This window comes from Callionymus lyra, chromosome 10 (genome assembly GCF_982586985.1).
Source record: "Callionymus lyra chromosome 10, fCalLyr1.hap1.1, whole genome shotgun sequence".
In the NCBI taxonomy this organism is placed as follows: Eukaryota; Metazoa; Chordata; class Actinopteri; order Syngnathiformes; family Callionymidae; genus Callionymus; species Callionymus lyra.
Genome location: NC_141827.1, coordinates 11,608,356 through 11,632,199, shown reverse-complemented (window position 1 = coordinate 11,632,199; position 23,844 = coordinate 11,608,356). Strand labels below are relative to the sequence as shown.

Genomic DNA, 23,844 nt, shown 5'->3' with positions numbered 1-23,844 from the left:
ATCATTAAGTTTTGGGGGAAAACTCCAGTGTTTATATTTGATGTTTTATATCTGTCGCTCGTGTGCTTACCATTTTAGAACCACTTATTTTTCTTGAATTTCTGTGTACAATGACAATAAAATGAATAAGCAATGAACGTGGATGATTTAACCTGCAATTTCACCTTCATGCCAGTAGGGGGAGACCATTGGTTTCTGATCCATCCTCCGACAACAAGTAGAAGAAGACGATGAGTTACAAAACTAGAGAGAAGCTCGCAGCTGACAGTGACCAACATGGACCGAACCATCTGCCTGCCTGGAGATCACAACAAAGCCACCAAAGGTACTTTATATCAAGTCTTATTACACGTTCATGCACCAGTGTCCTAGCAGCTCTACGACGAATAATTTAACATTGAAAAAGTGTTAATTTCCATTTTCTGATCGCTATAATTTATAATATAAACTAATAATAATTGAAAAGAAAATGCCTTGTTTCGTACTTCCAGGAATCATTGTTGTTCTTTATTCGCGTTCATTATTTAAAGTCCATTCATGAAATGGTGTCTGATAGTGTTATAAAAGCACTGGAAACAAACAAGTGGTGTGTTGTAACCCCAGTTTACAACCTGTTAAACCTGGTCTTTCTTCAGATCTGATACTCAAACAGGATTAGTAGAGACACATGTGAACAGAAGAACTTGCGAATAATGATAAGCAAGTGGGGGTTGTAACAGTAGAACTAGTTACTAGTAGTTTTACAAGTTTAACTGTTTATAACAAGATACCATGTTACCTCAGTGGTGACTCATCATTTGGTTGTATTGTCATGAAAACAAAATTTAAAAATGTCAAATATAATTCTACAACACTTATGTTATGTAGTTTCAAGGCAAATGCATAGCCATGCATTATAACGTTGTCACTACTAAAAGTATGTGTGCTTTATTAGTGACATGACATTAATGTCCATCAATAGGGGGGTCTTTTCTACGTGACATGGATTTTATGACCACCAGTGTTGTCTAACTGGTGGTCAATTATTAGCAAACCCCTCTTTGCCAATTGAAAGACATTCCCTTCCGATTTAAAACGATGTTCATGTAGTGAACTTGCACCCATTCTTCAATTCTTCAGGAGTTTTTTGAGGGAGAAGTGATTTTTGTTCCTACATTTTAGGTTAGGTTAGGTAGAACTTTATTGATCCCTCAGGAAGTCTCCTTTGGGAAATTGTTTTTTCCAATTAGACACAGCAATACAGCAATTATTCATAAAAATAAAATAAGAACAAGAACAAAGAGAAAGAACAAGATGATACCATCTAAGTAAGATACAATTTTAACTTATTGATGCAAACAGAGCTTGCATCTGTCAATCTTGTGCCAACTTTACTGATAAATAAACTTCTTCCTACGTGTGCTTAATAAATGAGAGCAGTGACAGCAGTTCTGTTTAATATCTGTCACTGCTCTCCTGTTTAGTGTCTTTTGAAATGTTTCCGTGCCAATTAATAACACATTTATTCTTGTTCTTTTCATATTTTAAAATCATTTAACCTGTGAAGTGAAGATTAGCTTCTGAGAAAACGAACATAAATGTTACTTAAACACCATGTCATATTTGTTTTAATTTAACTAGAAGGATTACCCATTTTCATGTAACTCTGTTAATCTTAATTTTCTTCGGGCTGCTATGTTTGTCTCTTATGTTGTCTTGACCTTTTATTAATGCTAACATTGTCTTGATCCCAGTCTTATGACACGTACATTCACTCGTCATTCACATTATCTTAATTAGGTCATAAGGTCACAGTTTCTTATTTGTCTAAGATTACTATCGTTGGGTTGTTCATCCCTTAATGAAGTGGAGAGACTCAAATATTTGTTCATTGTACTATTTGAAGAGCACAAGAAGTCACTTTATTCATCACAGAAATGTTTACCATTCACTAACCCCTTTTGTAAGTGGATGCATTCACTTGATTCTACCCTGAACACATAAAATTTTTAAAATATATTTGCAGAAGGAAAGGAAATCCTTTTGTTACAATGGCAACTATATTCAATATTAAAGCTTTATTGTAGTGAATCTGGTGGAGAGCAGCAATGCCCCTGGTGGCCTTGAACTAGTCAGCTCCTATCAGACGACCAGGCATGGCGATCCAATGGACCTCGTGGCTTTGGCTTCTCAAGTGCAGAAGGTTGGTTTCTGCTTTCACTGGCATTCAGTTTTATCTTGAATTTATCCTGATACGTTTTTATGTATTTTTCAAGGGGGATGAGTTCATCAAAGCCAATGCCTCCAACAAACTAACAGTCATCGCTGACCAGATCAGGTATCTGCAAGAGCAAGCCAGGAAGGTGAGTCTTGTAGTCAGAATTAATAATACTGATCCTTAACTGAATGTCTGCGGTAGTATAGTTCAATGGTATTCTTAGACCGTAAGGACAGTGTTATTGTTGGTCATTTTCTGAGTTCTAGTTGGGTTGAGAGGTAGTATTTAGTACAGTTTTTGTTCATCTGGGAGGTCTAGTTTGTCAAGGTGGGACGAATTTATAAATATATAAATCCAATAATACTGTCGATCATATCTTCTATAGCAAAGTTTTTATTAAATACTCTCCTCCATGACGACTTAATGGAAATCCTCAAAAACAGGAATATTGATAAAATTGTTGCACATGAATCCGTTCTCTCCTGGTGTACTCTGATCCTCGACAGGGTCGATAATCGCTGCCACCCTTCCTTTCATCTCCAGGTGCTAGAAGAAGCCAAACGAGACGCAGATCTCCATCACGCAGCTTGTAACATTGTGAAAAAACCAGGGACGATGTACTACCTCTACGAGCGACCCTCTGGGCAGAAATACTTCTCCATCATTTCTCCTAAGGTTTGTATTTGAGTTTACTATGGGTAGTTTGCTGTCGGACTGAGTGAATGTATACGTGGAATAAATGTTTCTAAGGAAAATAATGTATAAGTATATAAAAAAGTGTTATTTTATTTCAAATTAAACAAAATATTGATCCATTTTAGGGGATTTTATATGTATAGACACATGCACACACAATTGTTTTTTAAAAAAGAAAGGAAAAAGTTTTACATTTCAGTTTGTATGATCTGATTGTACCTATTATTTTTCAAACTCCTTATTTTCCTCATTCAAAAACATTATTTGAATCATACACTTTGAGAAAGAATACGAGTCATAGTTACAAAAAATAATAGATATTAAAATTCAGTTGCTGGATCTGACATTTTAGTTATCAACAGTTTTGTTTGATAACTTTTCATTGGTAGCGTTAATTTATTCTGAATCTCATTACATAGCAGCCTCATCAGTTTAAGTGTGAGAATAATTACAATAATGTATTTTTTTTTTTTTAAAGGAAAATGTAGTCCCTATATTGCAAAAAACAGTTTCAGACTTTTCAACTTCTGCAAGATAGTGTCTTAAACTTTTTTGAGAAAACACAATTCCATCATTATGTTGTATGAGATAATCATTAATTCCTTTTCCTTCATGCTGGGCACACTCTTATACTTCTGTTTCATTCACAAATCTATATCTCCGTCTATACTAGAAATATGAAAACCCCAACAATGACTAGTTCTACTATGTTGTTGGAAGAATTATTTGATATAATTTAACAGTGATTCCTCCTCAATCTGTTTTAAAGCATTATTCTACTTCTTCCATCTTCTTTCCTTGGCCTTTTTTTTGTGTGTTTTCTTGTCTGTCCGTTCGTAACATGACACACAAAATAATTCCTACTTGATCACATAACCAGAAAGCAAGGCTGCTCTAGTCAGTTTTGACACGACTGTATGCGATCCATCTTTTTAAAATACCATTTTAACAAATGAGTCAAATAAGAGATGATCACTTTGCTGAACAAATGATGGGAACACTGTTTTGGCTGAAATTAGTGTGTTAACGTGTCATCAAAAGTGTTGGCAAACTTCTCCTTTAAGAGAAATCTTGTGTAATGTCCAAAGTCCATATAAATCAGGGGTCAATGGTCCGCAAGACCATATGAGGCGCCCTTAGGCCTGTTCTAAAAATAGCACAACTTACCACGAGTGAACTGCACCAAAAAAAAAAAATTAAATACATTTTCAAATAAATAATTTTTAAATCACACTTGTATTTATATGAAAATGACAAGATCTTTAAAATAAAATATTTGTACTGTAATACATGAAAGTTTAGATAATTTTACTCGAACTCTGACCAATTCTAGTTCAAAGGTGAGTGAGAACGGCTGAAGGCACATTTTTACCCCAAAAACATAGCTGAAAAAAGGAAGAGAACTTATCATTTTCACAGTGAATTCACACTTGTAGACAATCTCATTTCCAAGTGACGACAATTATTATAAAAAAAAAAAATTGTACCGCATTTTGATCGGGGACGTCACCTGCATAAAAACAAGCGCTCCCTTCCTCCCTCAACAAGTGGAAATGAAGGAGAAAAGTTGTGTAACACATTTACATCCTGAAATATGTTCGTGAATTGAATTGAATTGTCTGCGTGCGCGCTGTTGGCATGTTTGTGCGTGTGACGTCAAACACTGGCTAGTGGAAAAAAAAAGAAAAAAAGATTTTTCCTATGAAATGTTGTGAATTTAAATTGGGGAAAATGGTGTTCCATTCAAAAGAGTATTTATGTGAAGCCCTCAGGTTCAAAAAGGTTGGTGACCCCTGATATTAACAGACGAGGGGAGTTGACAAACCTGCAGGGTAGTTTAATCAGTTGCAAACACTTGTGATGACCAGTCGTTTATTCAAACTTGAAGTCTTCTTAAATACTTACTTATTTGTCACAATTATTGTTCTGACTCCAAATCAGAGAAAAATTAATTTCACGTTTAGTTAAATATTTAGTGGTAAATATTTTTAAAGCATTGGATTATAGTTTTGTCTCAAGTCGGGTCAAGTTCACCATTAATGTCTACTGTCCCAAAATAAATCAAAGCATTTATTTGGCATGAATTACTGGACAATGTAATTAGTTTAAAATGTTTCTTTTTTTTTCAGTCTCCATATAAAATGTCTCTTGTAACCCTGATCTTATTTACAATTGTCCGCCAGGAATGGGGCGCCAGTTGTCCGCACAAGTTTATCGGTGCCTTCAAACTCCAGTATGATATGTCATGGACTCCCGCGGATAACGTGGCGAGTAGAGATGCAGAGATCGCCATCATGGATAAGCTACTGAGTCAGCAGGCTTCCTTGCCCTCGTCCATTGAGCCCAACTTCAAGAACCTGACGGACTGAGACGGCTTCAGCTCATTCTCGAGATTTTATCTGTTATTCATGTACTCGGGATTGGGTGGTCATTTTATTAGGAATTGTATACAGTCTGATTACATCTATTCAGACATGGGAAACGCTGCTATTGTTTGATTTTGTCTGATTATTTCAAAGAAAACTGACAATTTGAGACTCTTGAGTGGTGTGGATGGAGACCTCCAGAATTTGAACACTCGAAGTGAACTTAAATAAACCTCTATAACAGTCATAAAGGAAGGGCTACCTCTATTTTGTTTATTGACGGAGACGTTGAAAGTTGAAAAAGACTTCCAGTGCTGCTGTGTCAGCTTGTTTTGTGACTGGAACTGAACGAAACAAAGGTTGTTAAGCTGTTATTAAATCTGTACTCAACCATCAGACTCTGGTGTCAAAAGTGGGAAAAATAACTTTTTCTTTTAATGATCATGTTACAAAACCACCTTCTGCTAGTTCTATGTATAAAAAAAGACAGATATTTGCTACGTAAAAATGTCCCCACTTTAGCAGGAATACCTATTTATTAATCTATCTCATTTTTATTGTCTCCCAGGTTTTTCATAAAGGTGATTTATTCATCTTTGCTATCCCATAAACTCACTGCACTCAAACATGATCCTTACATTTCGTATCAAATGGCCGGTTCTTTTGAATATCACTAATTTTAGCTCTTTGATATTTACATTATATTAATTTTAATCTTCAAGATAAACACGAATTAATAAACATGTCGGCACAATCTAACACGGTTGAGTAGGAGGCAAAAGTGGAGAAGATTTAACCAGAGGAGGGCAGCAGATAGCATCGCATTGCTGCTGTGCTGAAAAGAAACCCTTTCATTTTAAGTTTGCATCTTTATGATGTTTTATAGGTATACAGCTATACAGAAAGAGCAAATAAAGTTTTATTGATATGTGAGTCAAGTTGCATGCTTGACACCCCCCACAAGGGTTTGAGGGACGTCATTGATGACCAGTCTGTTTTAGAATTTGTTTTAGTTTAAGGTTTAGAAAAATAAAACTATATTACAGGCCAAGTTTATAAACTAAAACCAAATAATTTCAAGAGTCAAGAAGGAGCTGTCTCGCCTGCAGCTCTAGTAGAAGAACTCACATTTCTCCGATCCTTAAAACTCTTCACTGGCTTCCAGTTTCTTTCACGATCAATTTTAAAATTCTGGTTCTTACTTTCAGATCTATTCATGGTCAGACTCCTCCTAACATCAGTGATCTGATCCAGCCTTACATCCCAGCTCGGGCTCTGAGGTCTGTGGATCAGAATCTACTGATGGTTCCTGAACACAGTTCAGGTCCAGAGGAGAGAAATCCTTCCAGACTGTTGCTCCTAAGCTTTGGAATGATCTTCCTCCTTCTGTGTTTGATGATCTACTGACTCCTTCAAGAAACATCTTAAGAGGTTTTTATTGACTTTCCTTAATTTTCTGGGACTCCTGTGTCTCTATGTTGTCTTGACCTTTTAGAGTTTTTAAATTTGGATTCATTGTATTGCTTTTGATTGTTCAAGCACCTTGTGACCCTGGTCTAGAAAGGCGCTTTACAAAAAAATGTTACTTACTTAGCTACTTAATGTTTTACAAGTAAGATTAGAAGACGTACAGCACTTTTCCCCATTGTAAGGCGGCGCAAAAAAAAAAAGCAGACCCCCTCAACACCCTCCCACTAACCTCAAGATGTCACCTTTATTGTTCCATGAATGGGAAAGAAAAGAATAGCTTTATTCAACAGTTACAATGATTATAACTTGTTAAAAATCTTATAGTTTATTAACATATGTGCAGACACCAGGTTATATACAAGATCAGTACAGATGTGTTCACTTTCCTCTGTGGTTAGAGACTTCTTTGTTTATTGACAGACTGCTCTGAGGATACGCTGTTGCCAAACTCTGTCTCTCCTTTCTGTTCTCTGGTTCTGTAGAAAGAAGAAAACCAGATTAATGGCATTGGACGGCTTCTCTCATAGTGTCTGGAAAATCAAAAGATAAGGGGAGGATTCATTCTATTCAACAATGACAATGGTTTACAGGCACAAGAAGAACTCACAAAGAACAGATTGTTAACACATGCACATTTAGGCACGTGATGCAAATCTATCTTCTGTTTCTAGGTGGGTTTTTTAATAGTAGAGCTATATGATGTGTTTCGGATCAGATATATTGTTTCAAAGTCACAGAGAATGCTCGATCACCCCTAGAATTAAGAGAGGAAGATCGTTCAAAATCTAAGGAGCAACAGCCCAGAAGGATTTATCTCCTAGATTCTGATCCACAGATCTCAGAGCCCGAGCTGGGGTGTAAGGCTGGATCGGATCACCGATGTAAGGAGTCTGACCATGAATAGTTCTGAAAGTAAGAACCAGAATTTTAAAGTGGAAGAAACTGGCAGCCAGTGAAGATTTAAGGGTCGGAGAAATGTGAGTTCTTCTACTAGTGAAGGTCAGAATTCTCGTTGCAGAGTTTTGTATCAACTGCAGACAAGACAGCTCCTCCTTGTTTAGACAAGAAAATAAACTGTTACAATAGTCTAAATGAGAAGAAACAAACTCATGGATTATAAGATCCAGATCGTGTTGTGACATAATTTTTAGAGATTTTTCTCAGTTGAAAAAAGCCTCAACTTTAGCAAGGATGAATCTTCTGGTTCTGGCTGGCTCATTTCTGTAATGTTTTTTATATCATAAATATATCATATCTTATTGCCAATTTTAACAATGTACAACTGGGGCTGTTAATCTCAGACTAGGTTGGTTTTGATAGAACCAGTTAGAAGCCATGCTTCTGACTTCTGGTACTATTGAACCTTTGAACTTAGATGTTGTTGTTTTTTTAAATGCTTTGTGATGAAAATAATTTTAATTCCGTTTCGACTGGTTGAGGTGAAGAAAATTGTTTACAGTCCACAGACTTTGAATAATAAGGTCAATCTGTGTGTAAATGTAGGAAAAATATGGGGCCAAAACCTGTGGAATTTCACAGGTAAATTAATCTGTGGATGACGAGAAGTTATCTATTGTGACTGAAGAAAAAAAAAACTAAAAACAACATTAGAGTGACATCTTTTATTCTACTTTGGGAGTCGAGCAATCCAGTTAAAACCTGGGATCCTAAAAATAATTACAATGAAGCATTGATCCTCTTAACCTTGGACAATTTTAACTTACAATACAACAATACACTTTCAAAAAAGTGTATTGTTGTCCAATAATCACATTAAATGTTGATTGTTTTTTAATCCTGATCTTCTTTTAGTTAGATCAGAAGATCAGGCTGAAGGGTCTCATGTTAATCTACATGTACATTATTAAACCTAAAGCAAAATAATGACTGAACTTGCTAACGTGCTTATGAAAGATTTGTTATTTCTTTATAAGGCAAAGGTATCTTGTGAAAAACCAAAGCAGGCAGGAAGATATTATAGGCGCAGGTGGTGAAGAAAAAGACGATTCGGGAACTTTAACGTCAGCGTCGAAACATATGACACTTGTTGTTTCTTTTCTTGGAGGAAGAAGAAGATGTAGAAAAGACTGTTCCCTTTTTTCCTGCCCACTGGTTTTTATTTTTGTGCACTGTCGCTTGGTGAGTCAATGCAACGCCCCTCCAATTACCTCCCACTCCAACACTCCCACTCCTATCCATTCCGCCCTTCAGCCCACATAGCTAACACATGCTGACGTCAGTAGAAGTAGTGGGGGTCCGATGCCCACAAAGTACTTCCTTCCCACCCACTCATGTCTTCCTCCTCCTGCCTTCATCACTCAGACCGAGGACCACAAACACAGTGCAACTAACTTTGCGAAAACGTCGAGTGCCTGTGAATGCACTGAGGCAATTGAACATTGTTTGTTTGAGGAATTGGTCGTGACACAGTCGCAGCGCTCTCTCTCTTACATCACTCCTTTTCTCATTCGCTTCTTACATCTTCTACTAGTCCACCGATGTGAGGCTGGTTTGGTGGGAGATTGTGACTCATTACAGTTCAAGATGGAATAAAGTCTTTTTTTTTTCCAGCTCTATTTTAGTGTGTCCTTGTAATTTCAAACTTAATTCTTCTGGTAATGAAGCAACACTTTACACTTTACAGTTTAATGGGGCACCAAAGTGACCTTTGTACAAAAGGTCACTTAATTGTACTCCCACATTGTTGAATTTTTCATTATAATTGTATGCACATTTGCAGTACATGATCTTATGTTTGAAATAACTGTTATATTATTAGTTCCAGTTCTAGAGTTTTTTTTATTACTTATTTATGTTGTAAATCATCTCATTTTCAAATAAAATGTATATCCAGTCATTGATCATGTTAATACAAAGTATTCTTCTTTTGAAGTGGGGGATCTTCCCTGTATAGCAAAGCACTTTCAACCTTGTTTCTTGATAACCATCAAATTCAATGTATTAAAAGTTACATTTTGATTACTTTAATGTGAATAAATGATACTGACTTTGCGTAACTGTTAAAAAAAACCCAATACAAAAAACAGACAACCAGGAATTCAAGCACACTTCATGGCTACACTTGTAAAGTTATCGTCATCACCTGTGGAATGATTCCCTTCTGCACCGAGACTAATCTTCCCGACCCGGTCATGTGACACCATTCGAGCCAATCGCAGCCCCTCGTCCATGAGCGTTTGCTGTATGAGGTGGCGGCTCCAGCTGGTGGTGCATGTGTCTGCGGGGTTTAGGGGTGATGGAGACTTGCACTGTGTAGCTGTGTCTATCAAGGCACACAGGTTGAGTTTCAGTTGGTCAAACAGCCTTCCTGCGGAGTGAACGTTTAGTCTTTACCATGTGATGCACTGTACTGAATTTCAGCAGAGAACGTTTCGTCTTCCATCCTTGGTGTCGAAGCATCCGAGCTCTCTGATGTCGGAACAGACGCATTCTCGGGTACCTTAGGGAACCAGAAAATAAAGTCAGTTTTGGAGCCAAAATGTACATTTGTTACATTCCAGCTAAGTTCCATTCAAAGGTTCACGCTTGTGCTCCTGAACCCACCTCATGTCTTGCTCTTTTGATTGAAAGGTTTTCCTCTGAATTTGATCTGCTGAAAAAAATAAAATCAACTTACTTAAGGAAACAATAGTAATAAGCAGTTTAATACACACTTGTTCAAATAATTCACTTAGTGGTAGGAACTCACTTTCCGTGTAGAGCAATTTTAGAATCCTTCAACCTACACGGAGAATTACCTAAAAGATCAAAGCTCGGCTTGTTTGACTTTTTGTTTCTATCTACTCTGCTGCCAATTAACCACACAAGCTAGTGCAAGGTAATGGAGGTTTGAGAGCTTGTTTGTGGGCTATTATACAGGTTTAAAAGAGCCAATAAAGAGCAAGCTTGTGTATACTCAACACTTTCTTCTTTTTTTTTCCTTTTTTCTAATTATATTGGAATTTAGAGGTCCATGAATTTGAGACTCACCTGTAATATTATGTAACGTCACTTTTTTACTCTAAACTTCATTGAGGTTTACTCAAAGACAGAAAAAACTCTAACTTCATATCAAACACTCTAGTGATGGGTTGGTGAAGCCTTATGATACAGCATCAGCTGTACCAAGATACAGTGTCTTCATTTTAAAAGGCCACTAGATGTCACTCTCTGCTTTAAAATATGAGAGTGCCATCTAGTGGCCTTTCAAACATGAGCTGCCTCACAAGGCCCCCATCGACCTATCACTACTATACATTCTATTATATGTATAGTAGTGATTGTGATGATATGTAATTCATATACATATGTATATGAATTCTAGTACAGAATTCTGCTACTGAGCTGGGATCTTAATATTGATATGGGTAAGGGTTAGGGTTAGGGTTGGATTACATCAAAATAACATTTTGATTTAATTAGAATTTCTCCTATTAGAATTGAAAATTGTCCTGGTCGAATTCCCATTTGTACTAGTACAGATTAGAATTCCAATATTCAGATCCCAATACAGTAGTAGGATTCCAATCTCTCCTAGTAGAGATTTGAATTCACTAGTAGAATCTGGAATCCTACTAGTACAGATTGGAATTCCAATATTCAGATCCCAGTTCAGTAGTAGGATTCCAATCTGTACTAGTAGGATTCCAGATTCTACTGGATTCCAATCTGTACTGTGACATATATATATATATATATATATATATATATATATATATATATATAAATTTCATAGTTTCTTTTAAATATATTTAGCAATGCTAGTTTGCAATAAAGAGTAAAAACTAACAATTCCTTCCAGATCCAACGTCCAACCAGTCTGGTTGTTTTTGATTGAAAGCAAACACCAGAAAAGAAAGAATAGTTCTTTGTAGATAAAACTAAACAATTGTGAGGAAACTTAACGTGATCTTTATACAGGGTTGAACGCTTGTAATGTGAATTCTTTTTTTTGTATATTTTTTTCAAACAACACATCCTTAAAAATCCAAGTTTCCGACCAAACACCAACAGTGTTACTGATTAATATCTTCTTTTTACCTAGTGTGCTTCAGAGTGGACGTGTAAGCACATTTTCGGGCCACCTGCCGCGCCAAAGAGAAGAGTTCGACCCGTCGCAGCAAGAGTGCATTGTCTCTCATGCAGAACTGAGCTGCAGCTTCATTGATGATCAGCTGAGCAAGAGATAAGCAGACTGTGACATGTGTAGCTCTCTCTCTCTCTCTAGCTGAATTTTAGCTTAGTCATGATGCTTTTGAAAAAAAGCTTAAAGGCTCTCACCATTGATGATTTTACCTCATGATTTGTCAGGTGCTTGCCTTCTCTCCTCTTGGAGTCGAAGCGCCCATAGATGAGACTGTATTTGCGGATCTCCTCTTCTTTGTTTGTGTCCTGTGACCCCATTTGAAAGATGTGTCCCACTGTCTTCGCGATTTTCTTATTCATCCTCAGAAGACTCTTCACCTCGGTGGGATCTGACCTGGGGAGCGTCTTGAGCAGTTTCTCCACGCACTCCACGACGGCTCTCGTCGTCTCTCCATCCAGTTGTCCTCCAGGCCAGGCCGAGAGACTGTTGAGAGACGCCGGTGAACTCAGTGACGTGGAGGGATGAGACGCCGACACAGGAGAGGGACTTGGTGAGTCCTCCTCAGCACCGGCGGTTAAGTTGCTGCTCCCACTAACTTCCGAGGCGAGCCAATGTGGTTCAACTGGGGATAGATTCTCCTTGTACTGTATGTCAGGAGGTTGGGGGGAAGCCTGGGAGCTTCTTGGACTCCCGCTGTGCACCGGCGTGAGACACATTCGATCCTCCCTTTCACACGGGGAATCTGGCTGCCCATTGCTTGCAGACTTCTTGTGTCCATTCGGAGAGCCACTCGTTCCTTCTACTTTAAATAGTGGGATACCCCCGACCGGAACGCCAGAAATAGGCTGGTTGAAAACGGCCGGGTTTGCCGCCCAGTCCCGGAGAGCCTTCTGCAGCCTACGCACATGCAAAGGCTTGGTGGCCATGCCAACCAGTGCCATGATCTCGAGAAACTCCTCCTCAGCCGCCTCACAGAGCTGCTGCACGTCATCGCCTCCCTGCTGGATGAAGGTTTCATAATAGGCCAGCAGGTTGGCCCTCTGAAGGACCCGGTACAGCTGCAACTCACCGAGCGTGCGGGGCAGAGACATGATGCTGTGAAAAGTTCAGCGGAAGAAGCTTCGATAAGTTTAGATGAATTGAAAACTCGGTTTTTTCAAAATGTCACAATAAATGCTGGAATAACGATTCACACTTGAATATCACGAGGTCTGAAAAGAGGAAAAATGACTTACCTTTACAAGAGAACGAGGGAGAAGAATCTTTCAAGAGATCGAAACTATTTCAGGTGATTAAATGCCCCTTATTAACTTAACAACACTAAAGACACTGAGCTATTGCTGAGGGGAGATTGGAAATTACAGTACACAGTCTGTATAGAAAGGCATCACTCGCTTCCTTTTTGTCTCATGCCCAGCCACCTACTGCCGACAGAGTCCCCGGCGCAGACCAACGTAGTAAATCCCCCTTTTGCGTATTGTGGCTGCAGTGAAATCATTGGCGGAAATCCTCCCCCGGTTCACCGTATTGGTCGCTGGCTACCTCTGAGCTGTGTGTGTGTTTGTGTGTGTGGGCTGGAGAATGCCGGGGGCGGACTGCAGCACGCCATCTGACCGAAGAAGAGCCTTCCTCTCCCGCTAGAGAGGCAGGTTTCAAATGAGAGCTGTGGGTGGTGCTGATGAGGGGCTTCACATGGATTCTCTGTGTCTTCAAGATGTTTTACATCACCAACTAAACTCTGTGCTTCAGAGCGTTCCAAGTATTTTTTCTTTAAACTAAAAATGTAAACAGCATCGTAACCATTTACGTCTTATTTTTAAAAATGTGTTTATTTCTGTTTATTATTATTTCAAAGCATTGTTTTAAATGTGGCTCACGTGGGCAAATAGTTGAATGTCATGAAATGACAACAATACTTATATAAATGTATTATGATGACTTTAAAACTTATTAATATTGCATTCTGGAATAATACCTCACACTTAAATCACTCGTGACAGTCCCTAAAACACGAGACAATGAGGGAAAGAAAGAATAGAATATTACATTTACAGGGATTCAGATCTAAATGAATGAGAGTTGAAACTTTTTCAGCTGATAAAATATACCTTATTTCACCAAACAACACTAAAGACACTTATCTACACTTTTCTGCTTTTTATTATTATTCCTAAGAATTGTTTTAAATGTGGCTCACATGGGCAAATTGATTAATGACATGAAATGACAACATTAATAGCTTTAAAACTTGTAAATATTGCATTTACAAATAAAGCTTACTTACTTACACACTTACTATATATTTTAAAAATGACAAGTGAATCCATTAGTAAAATATAAAATGCAAAAAGTGGGGGGGCGACGTGGTGACAAAATAATTTGTATTGCAATCCAGCATTGCTCAATATATTTAAAAGAAACTATGAAATCATTAAAAAGCAACAATATTTTCTGACCCTAAATACAATATTTTTCACTGGAATATTAGTATGGCTTTATATAATCTATAATAGAATGTATAGTAGTAATGGGTTGATGGGGCCTCATTAGGCAGATGATGCTGTATCATGATACAGTTTGAAAGGCACCTTGATGGCACAAAATGAGGCCTGGTTTCATGAATTAGTAGATCAGAGCCAAATAGTAAGTAAGTAAGTAAGTAATTTTTATTTATATAGCTCTTTTCCAGACCAGGGTCACAAAGCGCTTAAACAATCAAAACAATACTCAATAAAATATATATTTTAAAGATCAAGATAAAACTGATAACACAACAGGAGTTCCAGAAAATCAAGGAAAAGCCGGAACAAATAAAAACGTCTTAAGATGTCATCAGTGTCCTTTTAAAATTAAGAAACTGAATCATGATACAGCTGATCATAATGCTTCATCAACCCATCACTCGTGTGTAGTGTCTAGCATGTGATGTGAAGCAGGTGGTTACACTTTCCTGTCTTTAAGGAAACTTTAATGAAGTTGAGAAAACAAGAGTCATGTTACATAATATTATACATACATACATACATTATATGATCTGCTCCCCATCTCTGGAATTCACTACCACCCCAACTCAGAAACACTGACTCATTCCCCCATTTCAAATCTTAACTCAAAACACATCTGTTTAAAACTTCTTATTCCATTTGATGCTATTCCTCTACCCTTGTCTGCTTCTTTTTATGTATACATATTTTATTGTTGCGTTTTAAATGTTTTATGTATGTATTGTATGTACCTTGAGTGCCAAGAAAGGCGCCTTTAAATAAGATGTATTATGATTATTATATATGATAGTTTAAGTGGCTTAATACATGCTCTGATAGTTCTTTGATTATTCAGAACAAAGGTTGTTTTTCTTTTTGATTTATTCGTTGTTTTGTTTTTTTGATGTAATTCTTCAACATATCAACAGGGGGAAACAGTGAGCGCTTACTCCGCTTGCGGTGGGGGAAAAACAGGCGAAGAAGAAGTTGGGAGACAAGAAAAAGAGGAAGACGATTCAAGAAACTAGAAAAGGAGGCTTGAGAACCAGAAGTGAATCTAAAATGCCACGGACGCCTCCCAGAGTGTAAACAAGGTCCCACAGCTAACCCACAGGTACTTACCACGACGTGTTAGTGAATTTTAGAAGCTGCAATAAAGTGCAAACTCACTGGACTGCCATAAACATACCTGAGCTTCCACGCCTTGTGTCTCCTGGTTCTGCTCGTGAGTCGCTTTATGTTCTCGACGTGTCAATGGCGTTTAATGTTGTCGTGTTTATTCGAGCTGTTTAGAATAAAGCTAATTTTAGCATTGGAGCGCCTGTCTGTCATCCTCCGTCATGCTAACCAGCCTCCCCTGCTAACATTAGCTTTCTATATTTAATACAGCGACCGACTGGTCAGGTCACGTCGCTACGCGGTTCCGCGTGGAAAACACTTGGCGTCTTCGTCCCAAGATGTCCTTTTTTATCGCTCAGATCCCACCTGAGTCGAGCTGTTTTTGTTGATTTATTATCCACTGACCGTTCGCTACAGACTTGACCGCTGTTGACATGTTTGCTGTCACATAATCCACCCACGCATCGCACACGTCGAAGAATCGAAAGTTAAAGTTGTGTTTTGAGTAGAAGTCAGTATTGAAACTGTTCAATGACACACGTTTGTAATCTGGCAAACCTTTTACTTTCTTGTAATATTTGTATTATGCTTGATCATTAACCAGGCCAGAAATCCAATAAATAATTGGCGTTATATGAGTGTTTCACTCACGAACCCTAGTCGGGGATTGTTGTTGATAAACATGAATAATCATCTTGTTTGAAATACTTACAAACTAATCCATGCTTTGTCTTTAAGAATCATATATCTGCTGTTACTGATGTTGTACACTATATATAATCTGTAAACAAAAAAGCCATAATGGAGTCTACTGACTCCTTTAAGAAACATCTTAAGACGTTTCTATTTGTTCAGGCTTTTCCTTGAATTTCTCCTGTTGTGTTATCAGTTTTATCTTGATCTTTAAAGTATGTACTTTTTTGAGTATTGTTTTGATTGTTTAAGCGCTTTGTGACCCTGGTCTCGAAAAGCGCTATATAAATAAATATTACTTACTTACTTACTTACTTACATAACCGTTGAGTTAAAACTCCAAATGAAATTGGGATTTTGTAAATAAGTAAGTAATCTTTATTTGTATAGCGCTTTTCCAGACCAGGGTCACAAAGCACTTAAACAATCAAAACAATATTCAATAAAGTATATACTTTTAAAGATTAAGATAAAACTGATAACACAACAGGAGTTCCAGAAAATCAAGGAAAAGCCTGAACAAATAAAACCGTCTTAAGATGTTTCTTGAAGTAGTCAGTAGATCCATCTAGCTTCTTTCAGGAAACTAATACTTTAATATTTTTTTGTTCAAAATATTTATTTTAAATGAGGCAGTTAAGGTAAGGAAAGGTAAACTTTATTGTAGTACTGACAGAAGTAGTCCGTCTATGTTAGTATTATTATGGAGTGTTTTTAAAATAGCTTTTGACTGTTATCTTGTTACAAGTTACGTCTGGAACTCAAGGTCCTGTTAATCAGTTTAATAGAAAGAATAACAACATATATTTTAATATGATATTAATGAAAAATACATGTGCCTTTCAGAACACTCAAGGACATCTTACAAGCCACAGATGAAAAAAAAAAAAGAATAAATTGGTTAAAAAAAACAGTTTTAAAAAATGTTATAAAATAGAGGACTACTGTGACTAACATAGTTAGAACAGGTAGAATTTAAAAACACTCATTTTTTTAATATAGCTTTCTGTTCGGAGGGAGTTCCAGAGGCAGGGGGAGGGGAGTTTGCAACATGGTGTGTTAATGTGGAGAAGTCCAGTCAGGTATATGCTGTGGCAACAATATGGTTGGCTTTAAATGTCATTTAACTTTGTCTTATACTCCATATATAAAGAAGAAATACGGCTAATTCATCAAACTATATTTTGTTTTTCAGGTACATCTCCATGCATGATGAGGAACCTTTAAACCTTTGGGAATCTTGCTGCTGATATGGTGGACCTGCACCTGGCCTTACAGAGCCCCCAGTCTCACATCTTAATGAGAGTCTGGGGAAAACATTGCAACAGATTATGGATTTAAGTTAAGCTGTCAAATGTAAAAGTTGCTCTTGGACAAAAGCGCAAAGAACATGAAGAGAGTGGCGGCTAAGAGCGAGTGCAATGCAGATCCAGAGGGAGAAATCTCTGATGGGGATGATAATCCGGTGTCAACGCCCACTCAGTGGACAAGGGGTGATGATGATGGTGACCATGGACATGAGGATGAGGTGAAATTTAAAGTCTGGGATTCCACTTACCCGGCAGTTCAGCGGGACCCCGAGGTTTATTCCGCCAAATGTGACACGGATGAGTCGGATGTGCTTGAACATGACAGTCGTGAGGGCTATGAGAATCTACCAGTGATCAATCAGGAGGAGGACGAAGCAGCAAAAGAATGTCCAGTAAACGGGGAATCTCTGTGGAACAGTTTACGGAGAAACTGCAAATTGCGAAACAGTGGATCCATCCCAGAGCAGAGAAGTCAAAGTCTACAAAGTCCATGTTCTTCTATTCCAAAAAGCAACTTGCCAAGTGGAAGCAGACACAGACAAACCCGGAGACGAAACCAACAACATCAACAGCGCGGTCGCCGGCGCACTGGAAACCACCTTGTCTTGGCCTTCAAAGACATGTTATCAGAGTCGGTCGGCCTCTGGTGCATCTCCTGCATTCACATGATGATCGAAGTCATCGTGACATTAACTCACAGTTGTGGCATCTACGTTGAGAACTGTGTATCAAGACTTTCCACCTTTGGACAGAAACTCTTTGTGAAAATCACAGATGTACCTGCAATGAAAACTGACGCCATTTGGATTATAGAAAGGACAAAGTGTTTTGGAGCGGATGCGAAGGATAAGATCGTGAAATATTTTGATTTTTTAAAGGCAGCCGTCCTGGCAACATTAATCATTTCCTGGGCATTGGTCATTCTCGGCTACCGATGGGTAAAGTCTTTAGCTCTGCGTCTTGCTGGAGAAAGAGGGAAGCGCTACTGCTCGGCCTTGCAAAGCTCGAGGGTTTGGAGGAAGGTCGTCCTGTGGTACGAGCAAGCCAGAAACTGGATTAGAAGACGTTTGGTTAAAAACTCTATACCTGCATCACCGGCGAGCGAAGGAAAACATCTGTCCGGCCACGAGCTGGAACGTCTTCTTGCATTAGCCGAGGTCCCAGAGGAAGAATTGGACCCTTTCACGGTGCTTGGTGTGGAGATCAATGCGACCGAGGCAGAATTGAAAAAGGCGTACAGACAGCTGGCTGTCCAGGTTTGTTTTTCTTTTACTTTTTTTCACACAAATATGACAATGACTTGCTATAGTATAGATTTTAAAACAACCCTGGTTTCTGTGGGGGGTTTTTTTGCGTCTTTCAGGTCCACCCAGACAAGAATAAACACCCACGAGCAGGCGAGGCGTTCAAAGTCCTGAGGGCTGCATGGGATATCGTCAGTAATCCAGAAATGCGTCAGGAGTATGAAATGTAAGGTCAATCAAATTTGGCTGTGATGCAACATTTCTTTTAATCTTGGATGGTAATGTTGTATTACAGGAAGCGCATGGCAGCAACCGAGCTCTCAAAGTCCATGAACGAGTTCCTCACTAAACTGCAGGACGACCTTAAGGAAGCAATGAACACCATGATGTGCACCAAGTGTGAAGGCAAGCACAAGTAAGTTGATGACCTTAAGAACCCCTAGATTTCTGTACCTTGAAGGCTCGTTTTTGTTATTATTTAATCTATTGTAAATGTGTATAATGGATGTTTTTTTTTACTCCACACAGGCGTTTCGAGATGGACCGTGAACCTGCCGAGGCCCGGTTCTGTGCCGAATGCAAGACGTGCCACAGTGCTGAGGAGGGTGACCTGTGGGCCGAGTCCAGCATGTTGGGCCTCCGCATCACCTACTTTGCCTGCATGGACGGCAAAGTGTACGACATCACAGGTGCTGCTCCCGCGATGTGTTTTCTCTCTTATATTCTACCTTGAACAAGCGTCATTTAGAATCATGTCGTTTTCAGAATGGGCCGGCTGTCAAAGAATCGGCATCTCTCCAGACACACACCGCGTGCCCTACCACATCTCCTTCGGCTCTAAGAACAACAGCACCTCCACAAGACAGAGGTTTGTATGCAACTGTGTTTTATGTTCACCGCAGGATTAACCTGTTAAAAGTGTTATACATCTGTCGTCCCCTAGGAGCCCGCCAGAGCACCCGACCAGTCCTTTTTATCCAACAGATCTGAACGACGTTTTCGGTCGGATCTTCAAGGGAGGCACCTCCAATGACATGGCTGCCAACGGAGGCTTTTTCCCCTCAGGTGGTTCGCCGTCAAGCCCCCCAGGTGCGGGATCCCCCCCATTTTCTCCTCCCCCAGGACAGACTGGTTTCTTTCCTCCTGGAGGAGGTCAAAGGTCTGAGTCTAGCGAATCGTTCGCTGAAGGCGGGAAACCCCCTCGACGGAAGAAGAAGGTCCGTAAACCCTTCCAGAGGTGAATTCTGCTTCTTGTGTGAGCCGTGGAACGCGCCGAACTTGCCTCTAGCTGGAGACGAGCGTGGAGGTCAGAGATACACAATGACTTGGATAGAATTTGTCTCTGAATTATTAGGAATATGTCTGAGGTGCAGTGACAATACTGCACTTCTCATTTTACCTTTTTTTTTTTTTCCTTTTTTTCTTTGACTGTAGCCTTCACGCTCACCGCGATGCTGTTATGAAGAATCGTCTCCATGGTTTAACTGCCGAAATTCTTCAATGCACAATTTAACACTTGCGTTTACTCACTTATCTTCGTGTAGTCTCGACAACAAGGATGGGCTCTCGTCGTCTTGTTTGACAACATGCAATGTGGTAAAGAGCATGTCAGAAATCAAATTTGCTTAAATGTAAAATTAAATTTGGAAGCTAAACTGGTTGTTTTTGTTCTTTGAACTGATCAAGAAGAAGAAGATGAATCCACAAATGACGTTCTGCTGTTAATGTGAAATGTTGCTTCCAGCTGTAATGACCCAGTCATGGTAGAGAGAGCTACTACACATACTTTAGTCTTCATAAAAATGATTTATATCTTATGATCTTAATGATTTATTTGATGACCTTTTGACCCCTGGTACCAGTCAACCTATGATGCCCCCTCCTCCTCCTCCTATGCCCCGCCCCCTGATACACCAATCATCATATTGATTGATGACATAACAACGGTCCCCTTAGCACTCTGGAATGTGTGACTTGAAAATTGTTGTAAAGCAAAATCTCTTAACATTGTATCCTCCTGACACATCTTCGAACAGGTCTCTACTGGAGGTGAACAATAAATGGGCATCACAAGTCAATATACATTGTAAGTCAAACCTCTTGTTCCGTTTTGTGTTTAGAGCGACCTTGAATGACTGAGTTAGATTTTTACCAAAGTGATTTGTGCTTACAGAGAACCAAATACAAGTGGAGGTCTTTTGGAAATTGAACTTTCCAACGTTTTTAAATTGTTTTTTCTCGTATCGAACATATACAGGGTACAAACAGAACAAAAACACTAATCTTGACATCTAACTTTACACAACTACACAATATTAACTTTACAGAACTTTAGAATTGTGCAGTGGTCAGCACCTGACATGAATGGAGTGAGCATAAGTGACTGTTTTTGTTCTAGGCTACAATAACTACACATCTGATATTTAATAATGACACAACCTAGGTTAAACGAACTGTTAAAGACGAAAATGTAAATGAATTGTAACACATTAAAGTAAAACAAGTTCCATTAGGAACTGTTTGACACTTTGCAGCAGCAGCCATCCCTCTAGGGGCCTGGAAGTTTAAATGCAAAACAAAAATGAACAAAGACCCTGGATTTTTTGCATGTTAACTGTTCAATTTAAAAATATATATATTATTTTATACACAATTTATTTCACTTTAAACCATGATTTGTAAGCCAAATAATAACAATAATCAATAAAGTGTTGAATATCCGTAAAGTATCATGAGAAAAAACCTGAAACACTGAGTGAACACATGAAACAACACGGATAACGTTGCGTCAACTTGAATGATTGAATGATACAAACCTGGAATTAAATCTGAAAAATTTCACAATCCCCTGATTCTTCCTTTCAATTGTGTGATACAAAAAAATGTATTTGTATTTATGTCAATAATGTATATAAAGTAAATAGTCATTTATACTTATATTAGAATTAATGAAAATTCTGTTTTACTAACATTTTTTCCTCCCAACCACTTTAGACTGCGATGTGAACTTCTGTTATATTCTTATCTATACTTTATATTACCTTCATATTATTTTAATTAATTTCTTCTGGCGACAGAAAACATAATTTACCAAATGAATTTTCCAAAAGGATCAATACAGTGACATATACACATACAAATACATACACCAAAAAATGATGAAAGGGGTTGAAATATTGGAAATTATTCTTATTTAATTGGGGTTAAAATGTTGTATGTTTTTCACCATTTTAATTTTCACAAATGCTAGCATAAACACATGCATACACACACATACGTATATATACACACATATATATAAACACACATAAACACACATGCACACACACATACATACAAACACATATATATTTGCACACACCACACAAGTGCTATACAAATAAAAATTACTTACTTACCTACTTACTTATATACACACATATATACACACACATACACACAAACACACACAATATATGCACACACACTTACTGTATATACACACGTATATGTAAACACCTACACACATATATACACACACACATACATACACAGGAATGCACACCCATATATTGATACACACACAAATGTATACACACACACAGGAACTAAACTAAATGACGTGTGATTGTAAAGAACAATTAAAAAGTAATTATCAACTAATAATGATTATTATTATATATTTTATATATGTGTTATTATCAGTAATAGTTATAGTTGTTACCTCGAGGTTCAGGTTAAACTATAGTGAATTTTATGAATCTTTTCACCTTTAATAACTTTCAGGACGTGAAGAGAGAAACAAAAACGTCAAAATGAAGCTTCATCATTTAAACGGCGATTTCATGATGTTGCAGTTACAATAATTTGACACTAGAGGGAGCCAAGCCCTTTGCCCTCCTGTTTGTACCTCCGTTTCTTCCTTTTATGCGCATCTATTTTTAGGTGCGCATGCGCATCCATTTTTTAGGTGCGCATGCGCATCTATTTTTAGGTGCGCATGCGCATCCATTTTTTAGGTGCGCATGCGCATCCATTTTTTAGGTGCGCATGCGCATCTATTTTTAGGTGCGCATGCGCATCCATTTTTTAGGTGCGCATGCGCATCTATTTTTAGGTGCGCATGCGCATCTAATTTTTAGGTGCGCATGCGCATCCATTTTTTAGGTGCGCATGCGCATCTATTTTTAGGTGCGCATGCTCATCCATTTTTTAGGTGCGCATGCGCATCTATTTTTAGGTGCGCATGCGCATCCATTTTTTAGGTGCGCATGCGCATCTATTTTTAGGTGCGCATGCGCATCCATTTTTTAGGTGCGCATGCGCATCTATTTTTAGGTGCGCATGCGCATCCATTTTTTAGGTGCGCATGCGCATCCATTTTTTAGGTGCGCATGCGCATCTATTTTTAGGTGCGCATGCGCATCCATTTTTTAGGTGCGCATGCGCATCTATTTTTAGGTGCGCATGCGCATCTAATTTTTAGGTGCGCATGCGCATCCATTTTTTAGGTGCGCATGCGCATCTATTTTTAGGTGCGCATGCTCATCCATTTTTTAGGTGCGCATGCGCATCTATTTTTAGGTGCGCATGCGCATCCATTTTTTAGGTGCGCATGCGCATCTATTTTTAGGTGCGCATGCGCATCTATTTTTAGGTGCGCATGCGCATCCATTTTTTAGGTGCGCATGCGCATCCATTTTTTAGGTGCGCATGCGCATCCATTTTTTAGGTGCGCATGCGCATCGATTTTTTAGGTGCGCATGCGCATCTTTTTTTAGGTGCGCATGCGCATCCATTTTTTAGGTGCGCATGCGCATCCATTTTTTAGGTGCGCATGCGCATCGATTTTTTAGGTGCGCATGCGCATCTTTTTTTAGGTGCGCATGCGCATCCATTTTTTAGGTGCGCATGCGCATCTAATTTTTAGGTGCGCATGCGCATCCAATTTTTAGGTGCGCATGCGCATCTATTTTTAGGTGCGCATGCGCATCCATTTTTTAGGTGCGCATGCGCATCCATTTTTTAGGTGCGCATGCGCATCTATTTTTAGGTGCGCATGCGCATCTAATTTTTAGGTGCGCATGCGCATCTATTTTTAGGTGCGCATGCGCATCTATTTTTAGGTGCGCATGCGCATCTAATTTTTAGGTGCGCATGCGCATCCATTTTTTAGGTGCGCATGCGCATCCATTTTTAGG

At 38.6% G+C, this 23,844-nt stretch overlaps 3 protein-coding genes across 9 annotated transcripts; 2 read left to right on the top strand and 1 right to left on the bottom strand.

Annotated features, from left to right (window-relative positions):
* Window positions 1–207: 207 nt before the first annotated feature.
* On the top strand, window positions 208–5,657 carry c10h1orf50 (chromosome 10 C1orf50 homolog). Its single transcript, XM_087801759.1, has 5 exons — window positions 208–325; window positions 2,067–2,182; window positions 2,256–2,342; window positions 2,741–2,872; window positions 5,077–5,657. The coding sequence occupies exons 1-5, from the start codon at window positions 277–279 to the stop codon at window positions 5,260–5,262; spliced, it is 570 nt and encodes a 189-aa protein (XP_087657885.1). The 5' UTR covers window positions 208–276; the 3' UTR covers window positions 5,263–5,657.
* A 1,272-nt stretch (window positions 5,658–6,929) lies between these two features.
* nab2 (NGFI-A binding protein 2 (EGR1 binding protein 2)) lies at window positions 6,930–15,864 on the bottom strand. 6 transcript variants are annotated; one of them, XM_087800694.1, is made up of 7 exons: window positions 15,488–15,864; window positions 12,010–12,910; window positions 11,770–11,903; window positions 10,294–10,342; window positions 10,084–10,189; window positions 9,833–10,012; window positions 6,930–7,205 (listed from the first exon to the last, which is right to left on the bottom strand). In XM_087800694.1, the coding sequence occupies exons 2-7, from the start codon at window positions 12,904–12,906 to the stop codon at window positions 7,108–7,110; spliced, it is 1,464 nt and encodes a 487-aa protein (XP_087656820.1). In that variant the 5' UTR covers window positions 12,907–12,910; window positions 15,488–15,864; the 3' UTR covers window positions 6,930–7,107. The 6 variants fall into 6 exon arrangements, with proteins under 6 accessions (XP_087656820.1, XP_087656818.1, XP_087656822.1 ...); XM_087800692.1 differs by lacking the exon at window positions 15,488–15,864 and adding an exon at window positions 13,051–14,093; XM_087800696.1 differs by lacking the exon at window positions 15,488–15,864 and adding an exon at window positions 13,051–14,093 and having other exon boundaries at window positions 10,294–10,339.
* Window positions 15,255–20,319, top strand: dnajc14 (DnaJ (Hsp40) homolog, subfamily C, member 14). Of its 2 annotated transcripts, none has more exons than XM_087800690.1 (7): window positions 15,255–15,412; window positions 17,306–18,676; window positions 18,784–18,890; window positions 18,960–19,079; window positions 19,193–19,353; window positions 19,430–19,532; window positions 19,608–20,319. In XM_087800690.1, the coding sequence occupies exons 2-7, from the start codon at window positions 17,501–17,503 to the stop codon at window positions 19,903–19,905; spliced, it is 1,965 nt and encodes a 654-aa protein (XP_087656816.1). In that variant the 5' UTR covers window positions 15,255–15,412; window positions 17,306–17,500; the 3' UTR covers window positions 19,906–20,319. The 2 variants fall into 2 exon arrangements, with proteins under 2 accessions (XP_087656816.1, XP_087656817.1); XM_087800691.1 differs by lacking the exon at window positions 15,255–15,412 and adding an exon at window positions 15,413–15,523.
* The last annotated feature ends 3,525 nt before the right edge of the window (window positions 20,320–23,844 follow it).